Raw genomic sequence first — 15,113 nt, forward strand, 5'->3', positions numbered from 1 at the left:
TCTCCATCTCAACCGTGCGAACCGGAATCAGCGATTCAATTGCACATCGCAACGCCATTGGCACCCCTCTCGCTACCAGATCAAGACCGGTCGGTATAATACCTTCGCCATGTTGTCCTCCCGCGTTGTCCAGGCGAGCCTCCGCGCCTCCGCCCAACAGTTCTCCCGCAGAGCCGCTATCAACGGCGTCCGAACCTATGCCGCGCCCGCTCAGGATTCCAAGCCCCCAGTCGCACTGTTCGGCGTCGATGGAACATACGCCAATGCTTTGGTGTGTAATTCCTCCAATATTCTGCTGTTGTCGTTTCCGCCCCTTTCCAATCTATGTTATTCCGGAAGCACACAAGGAGCATAGAGCACACGAAACCAGAGGGAAAAAAAAAAACAAAAACAACCAAACGTACAACTCCAGCTAACCTGCCTCGGATCATTTAACATCTATAGTATACTGCCTCCGCCAAAACCTCCAGCCTTGAGCAGACCTCCAAAGCCCTCGCTAGCCTTGGTGAAGTCTTCAAGAAGGACGCCAAGCTTACCAGCATTCTGAATGCTCCCACTCTGTCGCAGGCCGATAAGGCACAGATCATTGCCGAATTGCAGAAGGTCGCCGGTGGTGCGGGCAAGGGAGATATCTTGAAGAATTTCTTGAACACATTGGCAGAGAACAACCGCTTGGGATTGTTGCAGGGCGTTTGCGAGAAGTTTGCTACGCTGATGGGCGCGTATCGGGGGGAGATTGAGTTGATCATTACCAGCGCTCAGGTAAGGAGGATAACTTCCATGCATTTGCCACCCCTTCTGCGAGGTTATGTACTAAACGACTCGCGTTCATTTTCTTATAGAAACTCGACCAGAAGACCCTCCAGCGTCTTGAGAACGCTGTCGCCAAGTCTGAATACAGCCAAGGCAAGAAACTCAAGGTTGTCACCAAGGTGCGTATCTCGTTGACCATTCTTCACGGAAGGTATTTATTCGAATGGCTAACCTCTCATTGTTTAGATCAACTCCGATGTCGTTGGTGGACTCATCGTTGAGATCGGTGACCGGACCATCGACCTCAGCGTGTCTTCCAAGATGGCCAAGCTCAACAAAGCTCTCACTGATGCTCTGTAAATACTATATTACGGCCTTTTGTACTCCATCAGAATCAACCAAATAGAGTAACATTTTTGTGTTTTCTATGAATTTTTAAGCAATAACATATCCATGTACGAGATAGTTGATTTTACCGACCTGACCGATATATATAACGAGATTCGACAATAAATATCTTTTTCGCTTCAAAATTCACACGTTTTTCTTTTCTTCAACCATTTACACACTCTGTACTCCGTACGGAGTGCATGGATGAGCTCTTTTAGACATGGCATAAGGAGTACAGCGTGGCATTGACCACTTCCCCGCCATTACGTCTGTTGACCTCGATACTACATGCATTGTGAGCCTTGTTACATACAACATCGATCGATGATCAATATTAGAATTAATTACTCCGTAGATAAAATACAAAAAGAAAAGAAAAAAGAAGCCAAACGAATGAATACTTTGGAGTCTTCCAGATGACCAAAAAGGCCTGAAATGTCCGCGGCGACATACATATACACGTGGTGTGTTTTTGACAGAACACGGTGATCCGGGGAACATGCATCGAATATAAGAATCGTTAACCACAATGCCCCCAAGTATTTAAGCCTATTCAAGTCATTGGAAAGATGAGATATAAAAAAGAAAATGAATGAAAAATGAAAAAAAAAAAAAAAAAAAAAAAAAAAAAAAAAGGGGGCGTTGTTGAGGGCTGAAGAGACAAAACTGCATCGCAGATCAACAGCAAAACGCAGAGAAGCCTTGAAAGAAATAAGCTGGTAAAGTAAAACGATTGGAAGGGGGTATCAACTTGTTGACACCGAAAAAGGGAAAAGGGGTATTTAAAGCATATGAGAAACTGAGTTGAAAAAAAAAAAAAAAAACTCCCACATCGCCAAATGAATGCTGATAGTCGGTCTTTGTCCTTTATTTCCCGAGTCTTCATGCTTCTATGATTTATCGATCGTTCTGTCTCTCTGGATTGTGTTTGTTCAGGCCGACGTTTCGAATTGTCCGACCGTCGTCGTTAGGGTGATCTTCGTTATATGTCGTTGAAGGGGCGGTCGACGCGTCCGTGAAACCTCCCTCCGAGCGGCAACTTTGTGAAATCGGTGACGAGGCTGACTCGTCTTGTTCGAATGTAGATCTCTCGGCATAGGGGTTATCTTTGTTATCCTGGGCGTCTGAGCTAGATGCTTTGGCCATGGTTTCCTGCTTCTTTAGTCGCTCTTCCGCTTCGCGAATTCTGGCGTGAAGAGCCTCCAGCTCCCAGTTTTGGATGGTGATGGTTTGTTTCCTGGAGCGGGAGGGCCACCGGTTAGTATGTTGTTTTGGGAAGTTCATACCCGTCAAGGATGTCGAAGGCATGTTTTTGACGGAGATGAGAAGAAGCGGGGGGCACAAAGGTCGTACTTCTGGTGGATTTTATGTGAGAGGGTGTCGACATCCGAGTTCAACATGAAGACACTGTCGAGAGTGTCTGCGAGGGCTTGCGCCATGGTGCTGTAAACAGTTAACGACGACATCGTGTCGGGGAGTTTGGCAGAAAATCAATATGGGACACGAACGATTGAGGGCGCCCTTTGGGCTTCCATTCCTCCTCTATATCAGACATCTTGGGAAATTTGTTCGACGCGGTGTGTTTCGAAATTTCGGCAGGAAGGGCGGGCGTGAGATACCGGTCTATCAAAGCAGATGATACTGTACAGAGTGGGATGGCAGGGGAGATTACGGCGACAAAGGGAGTGCAGGGACCAGAGCCAGCTGGAGATATGGAGAGATTTTATTAACAAAGCAATATGGTATTGCGACGGAGTGATCTGGGAGAGGGGAAGAGAGGCGAGGAAGGCTGGTCACGGAAGTATATTAAAGGGGACGAGATGAAGCCTGGTTGGTTGGCGGGTGGACGGGCTAAGCAACAGGCCCCTACTCGGCCGGTGCTTCTCTCGCACTGGCTCTTTTGTTTTTATTTTATTTTTATTTTATTCGGCGCCAAAGGTGAGATTATTGGAAATTTTGGGTTTTAGCAGGCTGGGTGGAGGCCCGCTGGTGATTCGCTGATCTGCTCCTCCGTTCAGTCGTCCGAAGCCCCTGAACGCGCCCTCGACACACACACACTCGTTACAGTATCTATCTTTTGTCGCTCTCTCTCTCTTTTTTTCCCCCCTTCGCTCTTCTCTCTGCGCGTCTCCTCTTGGGCGGGACGATCTTCGGTTCAGCTGTCCGGTCACGTGGTTGGTCTTGGCATCCCCGTGTTTCTTTTTTTTTCCCTGCTTCCAATTCTGCGGGCGGTTTTGCTGGGATCAGCCCTTGACGAGCCAGCAGCATCTGTTTCATCGAAGGGAATCGTCGCCCTCTGCCGATCAGCCCGGTGCGAGTCATATAATTGCCAGTTTCATCTCCCACACAAGGCCGTTCAGGCGTAAAGAGGCCTCCCGAAACGCAACCGTCACCAGCCGGCATCAATTTCCCGCCGACCCACCCTCATCAATCTCCAAAAAGCATCAAGCACGAAGACACGCCCCTCTTCAGCAGCCCCCCCCCCCCGGGCCAGTTACTGCGCCAGGCAATGGGGAATGCCTTCCTTGTCGTCTTACACCCCGTTCGAGTCCCTTTTGTTCTTCCAGTCCCTCGCTGGACTCGATAAGCGACCGGAGAACTTCTCGTCGATCTCGGATCTCCTCAGGACCAACCCGTTTATCCAGCAACATGCGGCCTTCGACATCAACCGGCTGACGCCCCAGGCCCTCGAGGAGCTGTATGCCGATCTGGTAAAGGGAGCTGGTGGAGGAGAAATATCGGCCAGGAAGAGTCCGGAACAGCAGTTGCTGCTTGCAAACGGCCAACAAGATGGGCTGGGTTCCCCGCCCAGCCCCAAGAAACGCAGGCTTACTCCGCCCGGAGGAGATGGAGAATCGCATTCTACAGTGATATCTGGTTTGGTTTCTCGTTTGTATGCGCGATACAAGGAATTGGTCACAAAGGAGATTCAGGAGGAAGAACGCAGGTACAGAGACCTGAACAGTGAGCTGAGCAAGATACAGCATGAGAAAGAGACCGAATCAGCAGCTTTACCCGCTGGTGCGCCCCAGGTCGAGCCGCAGCCAAAGCCCGCGCATCTGCCAGGTGACGTCCTGCAGCATCATGTTAAGCCGCCTGAAGCCCGTGTTGACTCTCAGACTTCCCGTGAATCTGGAAATGGACTGGGTATAGTACGTGACCTTCCCCAGGCTATACCGCCTAGACCTGAGACAAACCCTCCGATTCATCCCACACCGGATTCGAACCGCCAGCCTGTACAGCAAGCTGTTCCCAGAGTTGTCACCCAGTATCGCTTCGAGAACAAAACTCCACAATCCATGCAGGCCCAGCATCAAGGCCCGCCGTGGGTAAACACAAGTCAACAACCTGCTGTGGGCATTCCGGCTACCGCGACAAACCAAGCCAAAAAAGGGCGCACTCCCATTCAACCCAATTCACAGGCTCCGGCCTTCTCTGGTTCACCGTCCAGTCCCCACATTGCTCCAACCCCGGCCGCCGTCATAACTCCTCGAGAACAAGCACGACAGCCCCAGATCATCTCTTCTTCACGATCCTCCCCACCGAAACCTGTGATGCAAGGGAGGATCATACAGCCATGGTCCATTCACGCCCTTCCACAGCCACAGCAGGTCTCTTTGTATGCGAACGCGCCGCAACCAACTACCCAGGCTCCATCTACGCCAGTTCAGGGCCCACAGGGTTTAAACAATAACGATAAAAGCTTAAACAAAACACCCCAGAATTCGTTCAACGTACCCTCTAAGCATTTACCCAGCCAGGCTAGCATTGGCCCAAAACTCGCGGCCGAAGCAAGCAACTTACCACAGAGCATCGCTACGCCAAGTCCTGGGATTTCAAGAGCGAATTCTCCGGCTTTCCCCTTTGGTCGACCATCCCTTACCTCGTTGCTCCAGACTTCAAGTGCCCGCACACCGTGGAAGAAGTTGGGTTCGCTTGAGATTCCTCGACGCCCTGGATCTCCTATGCGACCACGACCCGAGGATATAAGCCCAATTAGTGAACCGGAACTATCTCCCATGGATAAAATAGGGTTGCCTGCTGAGACTCCTCGAGGGTTGGAAAAGGCGAAAACGGACTTGGAATCACCTGCGACAGGCACTCGAAGCAGGAAAACGACCCCAGCTCGTCGGAAAGGCCGGAGTAATAGCCCTCTATCGCCCTCGACCATACAAACTCGACGCCGCGCGCGCTCGAATACTGGCCGTGACGATGAAACTGAAAGCAGCAAGATCAAAAATGAATTACCTACCACTCCTATCAATGATGATATGGACATAGATAGACGGACTTCGGAAAGACTGACACGTTCGTCTCTGAGTGTCTCAGATGACAGGACTAGGTCAAAACGAAAACGTGCACCAACTGACACTGTCAGTGCGGAGGACGGTCAAACATCTCCGCAGCATGTTCTTTGCACCCGGAATTTCCCACGAACATGTGGGCCCGTCATGAACGATATTGCTGCCCATAAGCACGCCTCCATTTTTGCAAAGCCGTTGACCGAACGAGATGCTCCAGGATACAAGGACCTCATTTACCGCCCGCAGGATATCAAATCGATCAAGTCAGCCATCCATCAGGGAAGCAAAGCGGTCGCTGCGGCTTCAGAAGCACTCAGCGCATCCGGCGCGGAAGACGAATTGTCCGGGACTTCGAAGGGAAATGGGTTGATTCTGAAAAGGACCGCTGAACTAATGCCGCCCAGAGGAATAGTCAACTCGTCTCAGTTGGAAAAGGAATTGATTCGGATGTTCGCAAATGCTGTGATGTTTAATCCAACACCAGAAAGTACATTCGGACCCGCATTTTCCATGCCGAGCGAGTTTGCGTCTCGGGAGCAAACGCAGGCCTTGGAACCGGAGGAAGGCGGTATTCTTCACGATACATTGGAAATATATGAAGATGTTGAGAGAGCTGTGTCGACATGGCGTGCGGCGGAGAGGGCTGTTGATGATTTGGGAGGTAAAGGCAGCACTTCCACCCTGAGGGGAAGCACCGGCGACGGCAACGTAGAGGGTGCCGAGGATGTGAAATAGTCACTGTTTGAATGTTTGATGTATGTACCATGAGCCTTGCCAGTTGGAGTGTATTTATCCTTTGAACGTTGATTTGTCACATTCAAAATCTATCGCTATGTCATTCTCACGCAGTAGACGGAATCGAAGTCTCTGGCTTTGTCCTTCCCAAACCATTTTTAGCATAAAAATCCATTGGATAGATGCCATTATTAGCTGTCTCCCAACCTTCGCGGATCCCCAGAGCGACAAGGGCCTCATAGGGTGTAAGTAAAGGCCGAGGAAACGCATAGCCCCAATCAATACTTAATCTTGGGCAGGCGATCTGAACCCAGCATTCGACATCGGACATCGTGGCAAGCTTTCCAGGGAATATCTCGCTCAGTAAAATGTTGACAAAGGGGATCCTCTGCTCGTTCAGATGTTTCTCGATCAGGGCCATCGTGTTAGGGTTGCCTTGCCGGCCAAGGGAGCCCAGGATAATTCCCCATTTCTTTGCCGATCGAGCCGACCGTATCGCGTCTTTGCGGATAGTTTGCATCTCCTCGTGGTCGTATCTCTCGCGACTTAACGTTCTCGAATACGGGTCGTAACGGTACGCGGGGATGGAAGGATTATGTATCATCGCGGATTCGAGATGGAATCGGCCATCCCCAAGATATAGAAGGATATCAACCTCGTCCTTTGGAAGTTGTGGGGAGGTACACCCCAGGATCTCACCTTTGCTCAGGGGCATGATCTGTGGAACCAGGATGCGGAATCCGGCCTTCTCCATGACCGCTTTGAGACCGTGGAGGGTAGCGTTGAACTGGATGGTCCCCACCACCGCGATGGTCTTACCAGCGGGGAAGTTTCGTTCCAGTGTGGCTATCAAGTGCTCCGTGTCGATGCTGATGTCGACGAAGATATATAGCGTCTTGATGGTCGTCACATCGACCGGAATTAAACAGCTATGGGCATAATGGACCAATAAATCGCAACCTAGCGCTCTCGCAGTATAGTCGTCAATACAGCATGCGCCATATGTAACATCTCCCATAATCAGGGTTTCGATTCCGGGGCAGAATTGTGTTAGGATATCTGAGATGGTGGTTGCGAAAAGGAGCAGCCCCTCCGGGAACTGTAGCGCGACACGCTTTGCGCCGGAGGTTCTAATGCGGTGGATAGTCTTGGGAATCTCGAAGGAGTAATTTCGGGGAAGGAGAGCAATGGCGGCTTTGATATCTTCGTTATCTAAGATCTCGGCGGGAATCTGGTTCACCGCGCGGGGTCCGCGGCGGGGTTGAGCTAGCCAGGCGAAGTAAGCGGTGTTAACGACGAAATGCACAAGAGTTGGCGATAGTATCGTACCTGATTGAATAGCATTTGTATGCGGGTCTGCATTATTATTCCCGTCTCTTTGCGCTTGAGATTCTGCCGTCCTTCTGCCCACGAATCTCTTCCTGGGGGCGCGTGGACGGCCGTCGCCGTTTGCGACGGGATGCTCTGGGTCTCGTAGGCTCTCCGGCATGCTCACCTGGGGAAATTGGGAAGACAGAACAAAATTATTCTAGGTGCTAGACTGGCAAAGGCTGAAAAGGAGACCACAATCTCATAGGGTCAATGGCGACTGGGTTCTTTGATTGTCTGGCGGGAAAAAATATTTTTAGTTTCTCCGCTGAACCTGATGATGTGAAGTCCCTGGCTTGGGGCGGCAAGTTACTCGCCGCCAACCAACCTCTCTTTACATCAGTCTGACTAGACTATGCACTTCTTGTCTATAGCCTTTTTTATTTTACACAAAAGGGAAAATCATTGATATGGTATCCTAGAAGAATGATCCTATTTGAATGGTGTTGTTGACGAGGCTTGACATCCTCGAACCCGAGATTAAGCTCTTTCATCGCTCTTCAGAGCTGCTACAAGCACCAGTTGTCAACGAGGGCGGCGGTGCAGACCCGAACTGGCACCGCTCACACAGTTCGATTCAAACTAGGTTCCCGCCGTGATTTTTCTTCGAGCCTTTTCCACAACCGCAGCAAAGAAGGGAAAGATGTCCATCCTACCCAAACCAGAATGGTTGCTGGAATGGTCACTGCCCAGTAAATCCACATGCTGTTTGATATTTTCCAACCCCTCTCATCAAATTCAAAGAATGTCGTGCTGAAAACTGCCTGTTGCTCTATTAGAGTTGCTACACAACCCGCAAGACACATGCTCTGGATGTGCCTACGTTAAGGAAGGGGAATAGGTACCGCAACGAATGTAGCAGGCAAAAACAACATGGTCAAGAATGCGATGGACTTCATTGCTGAGCTGTCCTGCATGACAATCATATTGTATGCCTGGAACCAGTGAGCTTCTATAACTGACAGTCTCGTGCAAGTCTGAAAAGGACAAGCTTACCGCTGAAATCTCACTTTTCAGTCTTTCATGATTCGACTTCGAGCGCCGAAGAAGATTATTAATTATTTGCAGCTGGAACTTTACATACTCCCGTGTCTGTGCTTTATATGTCTTGTCCAATACAAAGGGAAGAGCTTCATAGACAGGCGGCTGCTGCTCTTGAATGCTTCCCAATGTTTGTATCGTTACCTCAAGGACCTCGGCAATATGACTCGAGTGCCTGGACATGTCATTCATTCCCTCAAAGTCTGGTCCGGCGATATGCCTATTCTACTCGAAAATGCATTAGCTTCCCTTCGCCAGATCCGGGAAGTGGTGGACTTACTTTCTCAATACGACGAATGCTATCACGCAGTCGCCACACGGATCTATCATATAGCTTTACGACCTGATCAAATATGGCGATGTGCATAGAGAACGGGTCTCTCGGCTCAAAAGACGAGCCCGCAAGAATTGCCTGAAGATCATAGAGGAACCTATCCGGCATGTCGATGCATAAAACTCTGCAGTGGCCCCGGATATCCCATTGTGTAAAAAAGGTCATCTCGTACCATCTATAGTCGGCAGCATTATCGACGTCTTTGATCAAGCATCGGAACCAAGTGCCTAACGGGCGATATGTCAATGGCGGTCAAGGGCCCGACATTAGACGAGCTGCTTACTATAGCTAGTCAATCCTTTCTCGTCGTAACTACCCCGACTCCCGAAATAGCCATTCAACGCGGCGGAGGTATCGTTGGTCAAGAAAGACGGCACATTAAAGTGCCGCAGTACCTGTGCACGTCCGGTCTCCGACTTCGGGTAGGAGTCCCTTTCCAGGATTCTGGGAGCGGAAGCTTAACCTCCTTGTCTCGGAACCTTTTCCAGGGGGGCATTCAGGATCCTTACATGCAGCAATTGTCAGGCAGTTCTGAAGTCTATAGCACTGTTAGCAGGCGACCCCAAATCGCTGGCGGGATGAATCCACTTTTGAGAGGTCAAGAGTATCCAACCCCCATTTTCCTAAATCTGTTTTCGACTTTAGATCAGCAACCTCCAAGGGACAAATACCAACGCTTACAGAATGTCAAGGCATTCGGGATAGGTTTGTTTCTAGCCATAGCATATACCCTCTGTCATCGCAGAATCGGTGGACTTTACGAAGAATCTAGAGTCCAAACAAAAATGAATCTCACGCGCTGGCGACGTATTTGAAGTGGTGGTTGGGAGCCCTGCAGCCATCAGGCTGAGGTTTGAGGTTAAGCCACACAACCTCCATGGAGATCGGATCGCCTGTCAGGCTGTGAGTGTCAGGGTAGTGATGAAATCCGGGGTAACCCGCAGTGACTCCGTAGCTCGAGTTAATTTAACCCGGAAGATTTACGGAACACAGAGTGTGCCGACCATATGTATCATGTATCTCCTATGGATGTGATCCGAGCTGCTGGTACGGAGCACAGGTCGCTGTTCATTGCAAGAGACGGTTCGGTCTGCCGATGGTCAAAACGAGTTCCAAACCAGCGGCTGCCACGTCATCGCGGAATTATTCATAAATATTCCCACGGGTTGACGAGGTGATAATTCATACAATTATTCAGCCCAGAACTCTGTCGAGCTAACCAAGAACGGTCGCAAGGGGTATCTTGGTATCACCGGTGGCGGTTCTCCAAGCACAAGTCTAATTCACAATCAAAATTTGCGCCTTGTCCATTCAACAGGAAAGCTTGATGCATCACATCTGAGCTGGCAGTCGGAAATTGATAACTGATGGGCTCTCATTGACTGGGGTATGCGAGTCGTTTGCTTGGGAAGAAGCCTGGACGACTGTCATGTAACCCCCGACGATTTGCTAACAAGCGAAGTTGCTGAGAATGGGTTACCCCAACGGGCGACAAGGTTAAGATGTTGGCTCAGAAGCTGCTGAATCATGGCTTTTGGTCAGTGTGCTACGGAATTCTCGAGGCCCTGGTTCGCAATGGCCTTGTGTGGAGAAGGCTCTGTTTGATTTTCGTGAGAAATTTTGTGGATTCAACGTTACTGCAACTTCAGGTCACTCGCACGGTCATATTTGACCAGCATGCTCCCATATAAAAAGTCACCGCAAAGGTTGGCAGGAAGTGCCAAGTTCCAGGCTCGGATACTCCGTACTGCATCATAGAAATGCAGCTACAACTGGTGGGAAGATAGTAACAGCCCTGGGAATATATCTCTCATGAGGCAATTCTGGTCGCAACCTGAGGATATCAGTGCGACAGTAGATTTCAATCTTGCAACCTGCAAGCATTGAAGCGTACGAGACTCTTATCAGGAATAACTAATAATTGAAGCTCGCCGGGGGTTTAAGTTGCTAAGCTGCTCTATGATTCTTGATTTGGGTAACAATGTATCCACAGGTGATGTTTCGCGACAGGCCCTTTCACAATCACAGCATGATTTCTGTGATTATTTCATTCTAAACCACACTTGTACCCAACAAGCGCAGGTCCAGTCCTGTGATCTGTCAATAACCAGGAAACATTGCTTCCCGAATTCTATAAGAAAAGCAGGGAGGGGAAATGTATATAAGGGCGTGATCAGTCCCCCCGCCCCTTTTTGTTTTCCCCCCTTTTACCTGACCGACAAGAACCCAGTGTTAGGTTTCTAGAGCCTCTCAGTCCAGAGCTAAATCGAAGTTGTCCACTATACTCCCGTAGTCCCATCACAAAGATGAAGACCACTCAGTTTTTGACACTTCTTTTCTTCATGATCGGCATCAGCTTGGCTATGCCTGCGCCCCAATCTGAATCCGAACCGGCAGATCCTGAACAGACCTTCCGTGCAGAAGTATGCCGCTGGTGTCCATGTAACCCGCCGGACGCGTGCTGCAAAACATGTCGGCCAACTGGGATTGGGTCATGTGTAAGGATGTGCTTAGAAGATCCAACAGCAGAACAGACCTGTTAACATTGGAATTAATTTCTAGGCGATCTGTGAGAAATAAACACAGCACTCGGTATACCAGAAACCCCTATGTTTTGTGCGGCGGTGTCGAAGGACTCTCCTCGGATCCTTCGTTCGCAGGAATTGGGGTATATCACTAGTGAGGCTGGCCTTTGGGGGGTCCTGCTCGAGCAGCGAATACATAGGTAGCGGCCATTTTATCTGCTATTTGAAACAATGTTTGTTGTCGCTGCTGGACAACCAGAAGGGGGAGGTTCATTCAGAGGCATTGGTAGCTGGATCATTCAGAATAGATAATTAAGCAAATGCATTCGATCATCATTTGGAAATAAGTGATGCTCTTGGAGAAGTGCAAAAGATGCGAGTTCAAAAGTGATCAGCCCTGGATTAACTTAATCAGCCCGGCCCGCCTCGCTGGTGGAGTTTTTGAAAGCTGGTTACTCCGCGGTTACGATCGGGCAACGGCGGCGAGCCCCCGACCGTCGCGACGGCGCTGGGGCGGCGGCACAGGCGAAAGGAGTACAGCCGACAGCGCAGAAGAGACATTTCCCGAGAAGAAGCCGGCGGGCGAGGAATTTGACAGCTGAGAGAGTCCGATTCACTGTAAAATATCCTCTCGCCCCGTGTGATGAGTTGGGGCTGTTCCGTCCGGCACAGTGCATAGCTATCAGTAACTATAGACTTCAACCGGAATGTTCATCTTGATGATGTAACGTGTTGCGCCGTCGAACCTGGCTCCCGTCGGCCCATCACTCCTAGAGTCCATGTAAATTTTTTTTTTGCCAATTCTCCGAGACCTGCTGGAACATAGCTGCTGATTGGCAAATTCCCGCGGGCTTGTTTTTCGCCTGAAGGACCATGGCTTTCAATTCCCGTGCAACACACTGTGTTCACCATTGAAACTAAATATAACTCACTCCTATATTGTGCCCGTCCTTGATTTCGGTTAACGCCCCCTCCCCTCTTCTCCTCCGCCCTCTCTCTCCCCCCTTGGGATCACTTTGCCCTGCCCACATCCTCAATGTTGTCCTCTAGAGTCACATTTCGCCTCCCTCGGCGAGGCTTGCGCACAAAGCAGGCTGTGCGCTGTCTGGCCACCGAGAGTAGATTATCGCCGGACTTTGTGCGGATTGTGGAAGTTGGCCCCAGAGATGGACTGCAGAACGAGAAGAAGGCCATCCCGGTAGAGACGAAGATCGAGCTCATCGAGAGACTTGCCAAAACCGGCGTAAAGACCCTCGAAGCTGGTTCGTTCGTGCCCGCGAAATGGGTGCCCCAGGTAAGTCACAAAAGTTGCATTCATTCCTAAACAGTCCACAGAGACAGACAGACAGAGAGAGAGAGAGAGAGAGAGAGAGAGAGAGTGTGTGTGTGTGTGTGTGAGAGAGAGAGAGAATAAACCTGGCTAACCCTCCCGCTATCAGATGGCAAGCACATCAGAGATCCTCACACATCTCTTAAAATCACCGCCCAAATCCCCCCATCCCATCGCCTTCAACTACCTCGTCCCGAACATCAAAGGTCTCGAGACTCTAGTGTCCACCGCCGAATCCGAAGGCTTCTCATTCTCCCCGGAGTCCGGCTCCCCCACGTCACCATCATCATCATCATCATCCTCTTCCTCCGCGCCAAACCACACGACCGAAATCTCCCTCTTCGCAGCCGCCACAGAGGCCTTCTCCAAGGCCAACACAAACTGCACCATCGCCGAGTCCCTCAAACGCATCGAACCGATCGTCGACCTCGCCAAGAAGAAGAACATCCGTGTACGTGGCTACGTCTCCGTCGCCCTCGGCTGTCCGTATGAAGGCCCGGACGTCGACCCGCACAAGGTGGCCGAGATCACCGCCACGCTGCTAGAGATGGGTGCTGACGAGGTGTCCGTCGCGGACACGACCGGGATGGGCACCGCACCCAGAACGCAGCGGCTCCTAAAGGTGCTCACGGCGGCGGGTATCGCGAACACGGATCTTGCCCTGCATTTCCACGATACGTACGGCCAAGCGCTGGTGAACACGATCGTGGGCTTGGAGCACGGGATCCGGGTGTTTGACAGCAGTGTAGGAGGGTTGGGAGGATGTCCGTACTCCAAGGGAGCGACTGGGAATGTCGCGACGGAGGATCTGGTTCATACTCTCCACAGTCTCGGAATGCAGACGGGTATAGACCTGGAGGAGATGTCCAGAACTGGGGACTGGATCAGCAAGGAACTTGGCCGGGCTAACGATAGCAGGGTTGGCAAAGCGACTGTAAACAAGCTTCAAACATAGTTTTTTTTTATTTTATTCCGGTTATCTATGCGTTCACCCCAGGCTTGTCTAGCGGGAGGCAGTTTTTTTTACGGGATGCATTATGTATATAGTTTCTATGGTACAGTACAAAGAAGAGACGAAAATAAGCATAGCCGGTCGTCATATCGTACAAAAAAAGGAGTCCTCGCCACGATTCTTCCACGGGCCAAACGTTCAGCCAAACCACATAGTTAACCTCCAGTCGTTGCACGCTTTCGTTTCCATATATCAGGACGTCGAAGAGGAACGAAGAGGAAAGCCATGAGCATCCGGGCTCTCGTCTAAGCAAAAGCGCCATAAGGCACCATGTAATATCTCTCTGGGCATAGAGCGAAGCTTGAGTTAACTCGGCAGAGATCTTCACGCAATCATCCGGTCTCCCATCTTCGTCGTTTTGCTCGTATAAACCCCCCCCCCCCCCCCCCCCCCCCCCAAACACACCAGCCCTTTTCTCTTCCAGAAGCCCATTCCGCAGAGTTCCGATACTTCTCACACTCACATTCACAACTTCACAACTTGCTCCTCTCAGAAATCTGTAACCCTCCCACCATAGCTCCAATCGCCGCCGGAACCCCACCTCAAGGGCTCATTTTTCGGCCCGCCAACCTCTCCCGTCTTGGGATTCACATCTCCGTCGAACTCGGGCTTCACGCCCAGCCGCACGTCCGGGTGCAGTTCTTCCCCTTCGTCAATCCGGGGCTCGGAGGAGGAAGAAGAAGAAGAAGAAGAGGAGGAGGAGGCGTCAGCATCGCCGGGCTGGTTGACCTTTGGCGGTGAGCGAGGTGTGCTGAACGCCCCTGTGGACTGGCGCTGGAGCCGCTCGAATATCTCCTGCTCCTCCTTGGGCAGGCGCGGCGGGGCGGGCCCGGTCTGGAAGGGGTTGGATTGGGAAAGTGGGCAGTGGGTTAGGGAGAAGGCGCGGAGAGAAACAGGGACGAGGAGGGGAAGGCGCGTGGCGGACAGCGTTCGGGTGGAAAGTGCGATGGTGAATGGACCTGCCATTTTCTTTTTTCCCCCTTTTCTTTTCTTTCCTTTTTTTTTTTTTTTTTTTTTTTGTTTACCCCCCGGAGCTGGGAAGGAGCTGAGTGGACGAGTAAACAAGTAAAAAGTTCCTTCCCGATGTTTTCTTTTCTTCGAGAGACTGCGACTTGGAAAGAGCATCCAACCCACGACGAAATCGGGAAGTCCCAAGTTCTCGGAGCATCGTTGTTCCGGGAGAGGCCGTGATGGAGGACTCGTATGCTTGTCATTCACTAAGCTACCTAAAGGGGAATCTCGGCTAATCTATGTGGGTCACGTGAGCGAGGTGCTCCCTGTGCGACGAGCTCCAGCAGCGAGCGAGAGCCACATAGATTCT

The 15,113-nt window shown here is 50.8% G+C and overlaps 8 protein-coding genes across 8 annotated transcripts; 3 read left to right on the top strand and 5 right to left on the bottom strand.

Moving 5' to 3' along the window:
* The first annotated feature begins 12 nt into the window (after positions 1–12).
* Positions 13–1,162, top strand: ATP5 (ATP synthase F0 subcomplex subunit OSCP atp5). The gene is made up of 4 exons (XM_003067481.2): positions 13–271; positions 445–762; positions 843–932; positions 1,000–1,162. Exons 1-4 carry the CDS (start codon positions 110–112, stop codon positions 1,111–1,113), a joined length of 684 nt encoding a protein of 227 aa, XP_003067527.1. The 5' UTR covers positions 13–109; the 3' UTR covers positions 1,114–1,162.
* A 327-nt stretch (positions 1,163–1,489) lies between these two features.
* Positions 1,490–2,860, bottom strand: D8B26_000342 (uncharacterized protein). The gene is made up of 3 exons (XM_003067480.2): positions 2,652–2,860; positions 2,497–2,586; positions 1,490–2,380 (listed from the first exon to the last, which is right to left on the bottom strand). The coding sequence occupies exons 1-3, from the start codon at positions 2,696–2,698 to the stop codon at positions 2,041–2,043; spliced, it is 477 nt and encodes a 158-aa protein (XP_003067526.1). The 5' UTR covers positions 2,699–2,860; the 3' UTR covers positions 1,490–2,040.
* A 353-nt stretch (positions 2,861–3,213) lies between these two features.
* Positions 3,214–3,569, bottom strand: D8B26_000343 (uncharacterized protein; the record flags this gene model as incomplete). Its single annotated transcript, XM_066123198.1, has 1 exon — positions 3,214–3,569. The coding sequence occupies exon 1, from the start codon at positions 3,544–3,546 to the stop codon at positions 3,214–3,216; it is 333 nt and encodes a 110-aa protein (XP_065979272.1). The 5' UTR covers positions 3,547–3,569.
* A 90-nt stretch (positions 3,570–3,659) lies between these two features.
* D8B26_000344 (uncharacterized protein) lies at positions 3,660–6,182 on the top strand (the record flags this gene model as incomplete). The annotated part of the gene is made up of 1 exon (XM_003067479.2): positions 3,660–6,182. One exon carries the CDS (start codon positions 3,660–3,662, stop codon positions 6,180–6,182), a length of 2,523 nt encoding a protein of 840 aa, XP_003067525.2.
* Positions 6,183–6,274: 92 nt separating this feature from the next.
* On the bottom strand, positions 6,275–7,671 carry DPH1 (Diphthamide biosynthesis protein 1; the record flags this gene model as incomplete). The annotated part of the gene is made up of 2 exons (XM_003067478.2): positions 6,275–7,448; positions 7,512–7,671. 2 exons carry the CDS (start codon positions 7,669–7,671, stop codon positions 6,289–6,291), a joined length of 1,320 nt encoding a protein of 439 aa, XP_003067524.2. The 3' UTR covers positions 6,275–6,288.
* Positions 7,672–8,357: 686 nt separating this feature from the next.
* On the bottom strand, positions 8,358–9,790 carry D8B26_000346 (uncharacterized protein). The gene is made up of 6 exons (XM_066123199.1): positions 9,514–9,790; positions 9,435–9,463; positions 9,209–9,369; positions 8,872–9,152; positions 8,547–8,816; positions 8,358–8,485 (listed from the first exon to the last, which is right to left on the bottom strand). Exons 4-6 carry the CDS (start codon positions 9,088–9,090, stop codon positions 8,375–8,377), a joined length of 600 nt encoding a protein of 199 aa, XP_065979273.1. The 5' UTR covers positions 9,091–9,152; positions 9,209–9,369; positions 9,435–9,463; positions 9,514–9,790; the 3' UTR covers positions 8,358–8,374.
* Positions 9,791–12,152: 2,362 nt separating this feature from the next.
* D8B26_000347 (uncharacterized protein) lies at positions 12,153–14,915 on the top strand. The gene is made up of 2 exons (XM_003067477.2): positions 12,153–12,744; positions 12,890–14,915. Exons 1-2 carry the CDS (start codon positions 12,487–12,489, stop codon positions 13,733–13,735), a joined length of 1,104 nt encoding a protein of 367 aa, XP_003067523.2. The 5' UTR covers positions 12,153–12,486; the 3' UTR covers positions 13,736–14,915.
* Positions 14,282–14,960, bottom strand: FMP21 (putative mitochondrial protein, conserved; the record flags this gene model as incomplete). The annotated part of the gene is made up of 2 exons (XM_066123200.1): positions 14,282–14,626; positions 14,856–14,960. 2 exons carry the CDS (start codon positions 14,958–14,960, stop codon positions 14,282–14,284), a joined length of 450 nt encoding a protein of 149 aa, XP_065979274.1.
* Between the last annotated feature and the right edge of the window lie 153 nt (positions 14,961–15,113).

The sequence above is a fragment of the Coccidioides posadasii genome, chromosome 1, assembly GCF_018416015.2.
Source record: "Coccidioides posadasii str. Silveira chromosome 1, complete sequence".
In the NCBI taxonomy this organism is placed as follows: domain Eukaryota; kingdom Fungi; phylum Ascomycota; class Eurotiomycetes; order Onygenales; family Onygenaceae; genus Coccidioides; species Coccidioides posadasii.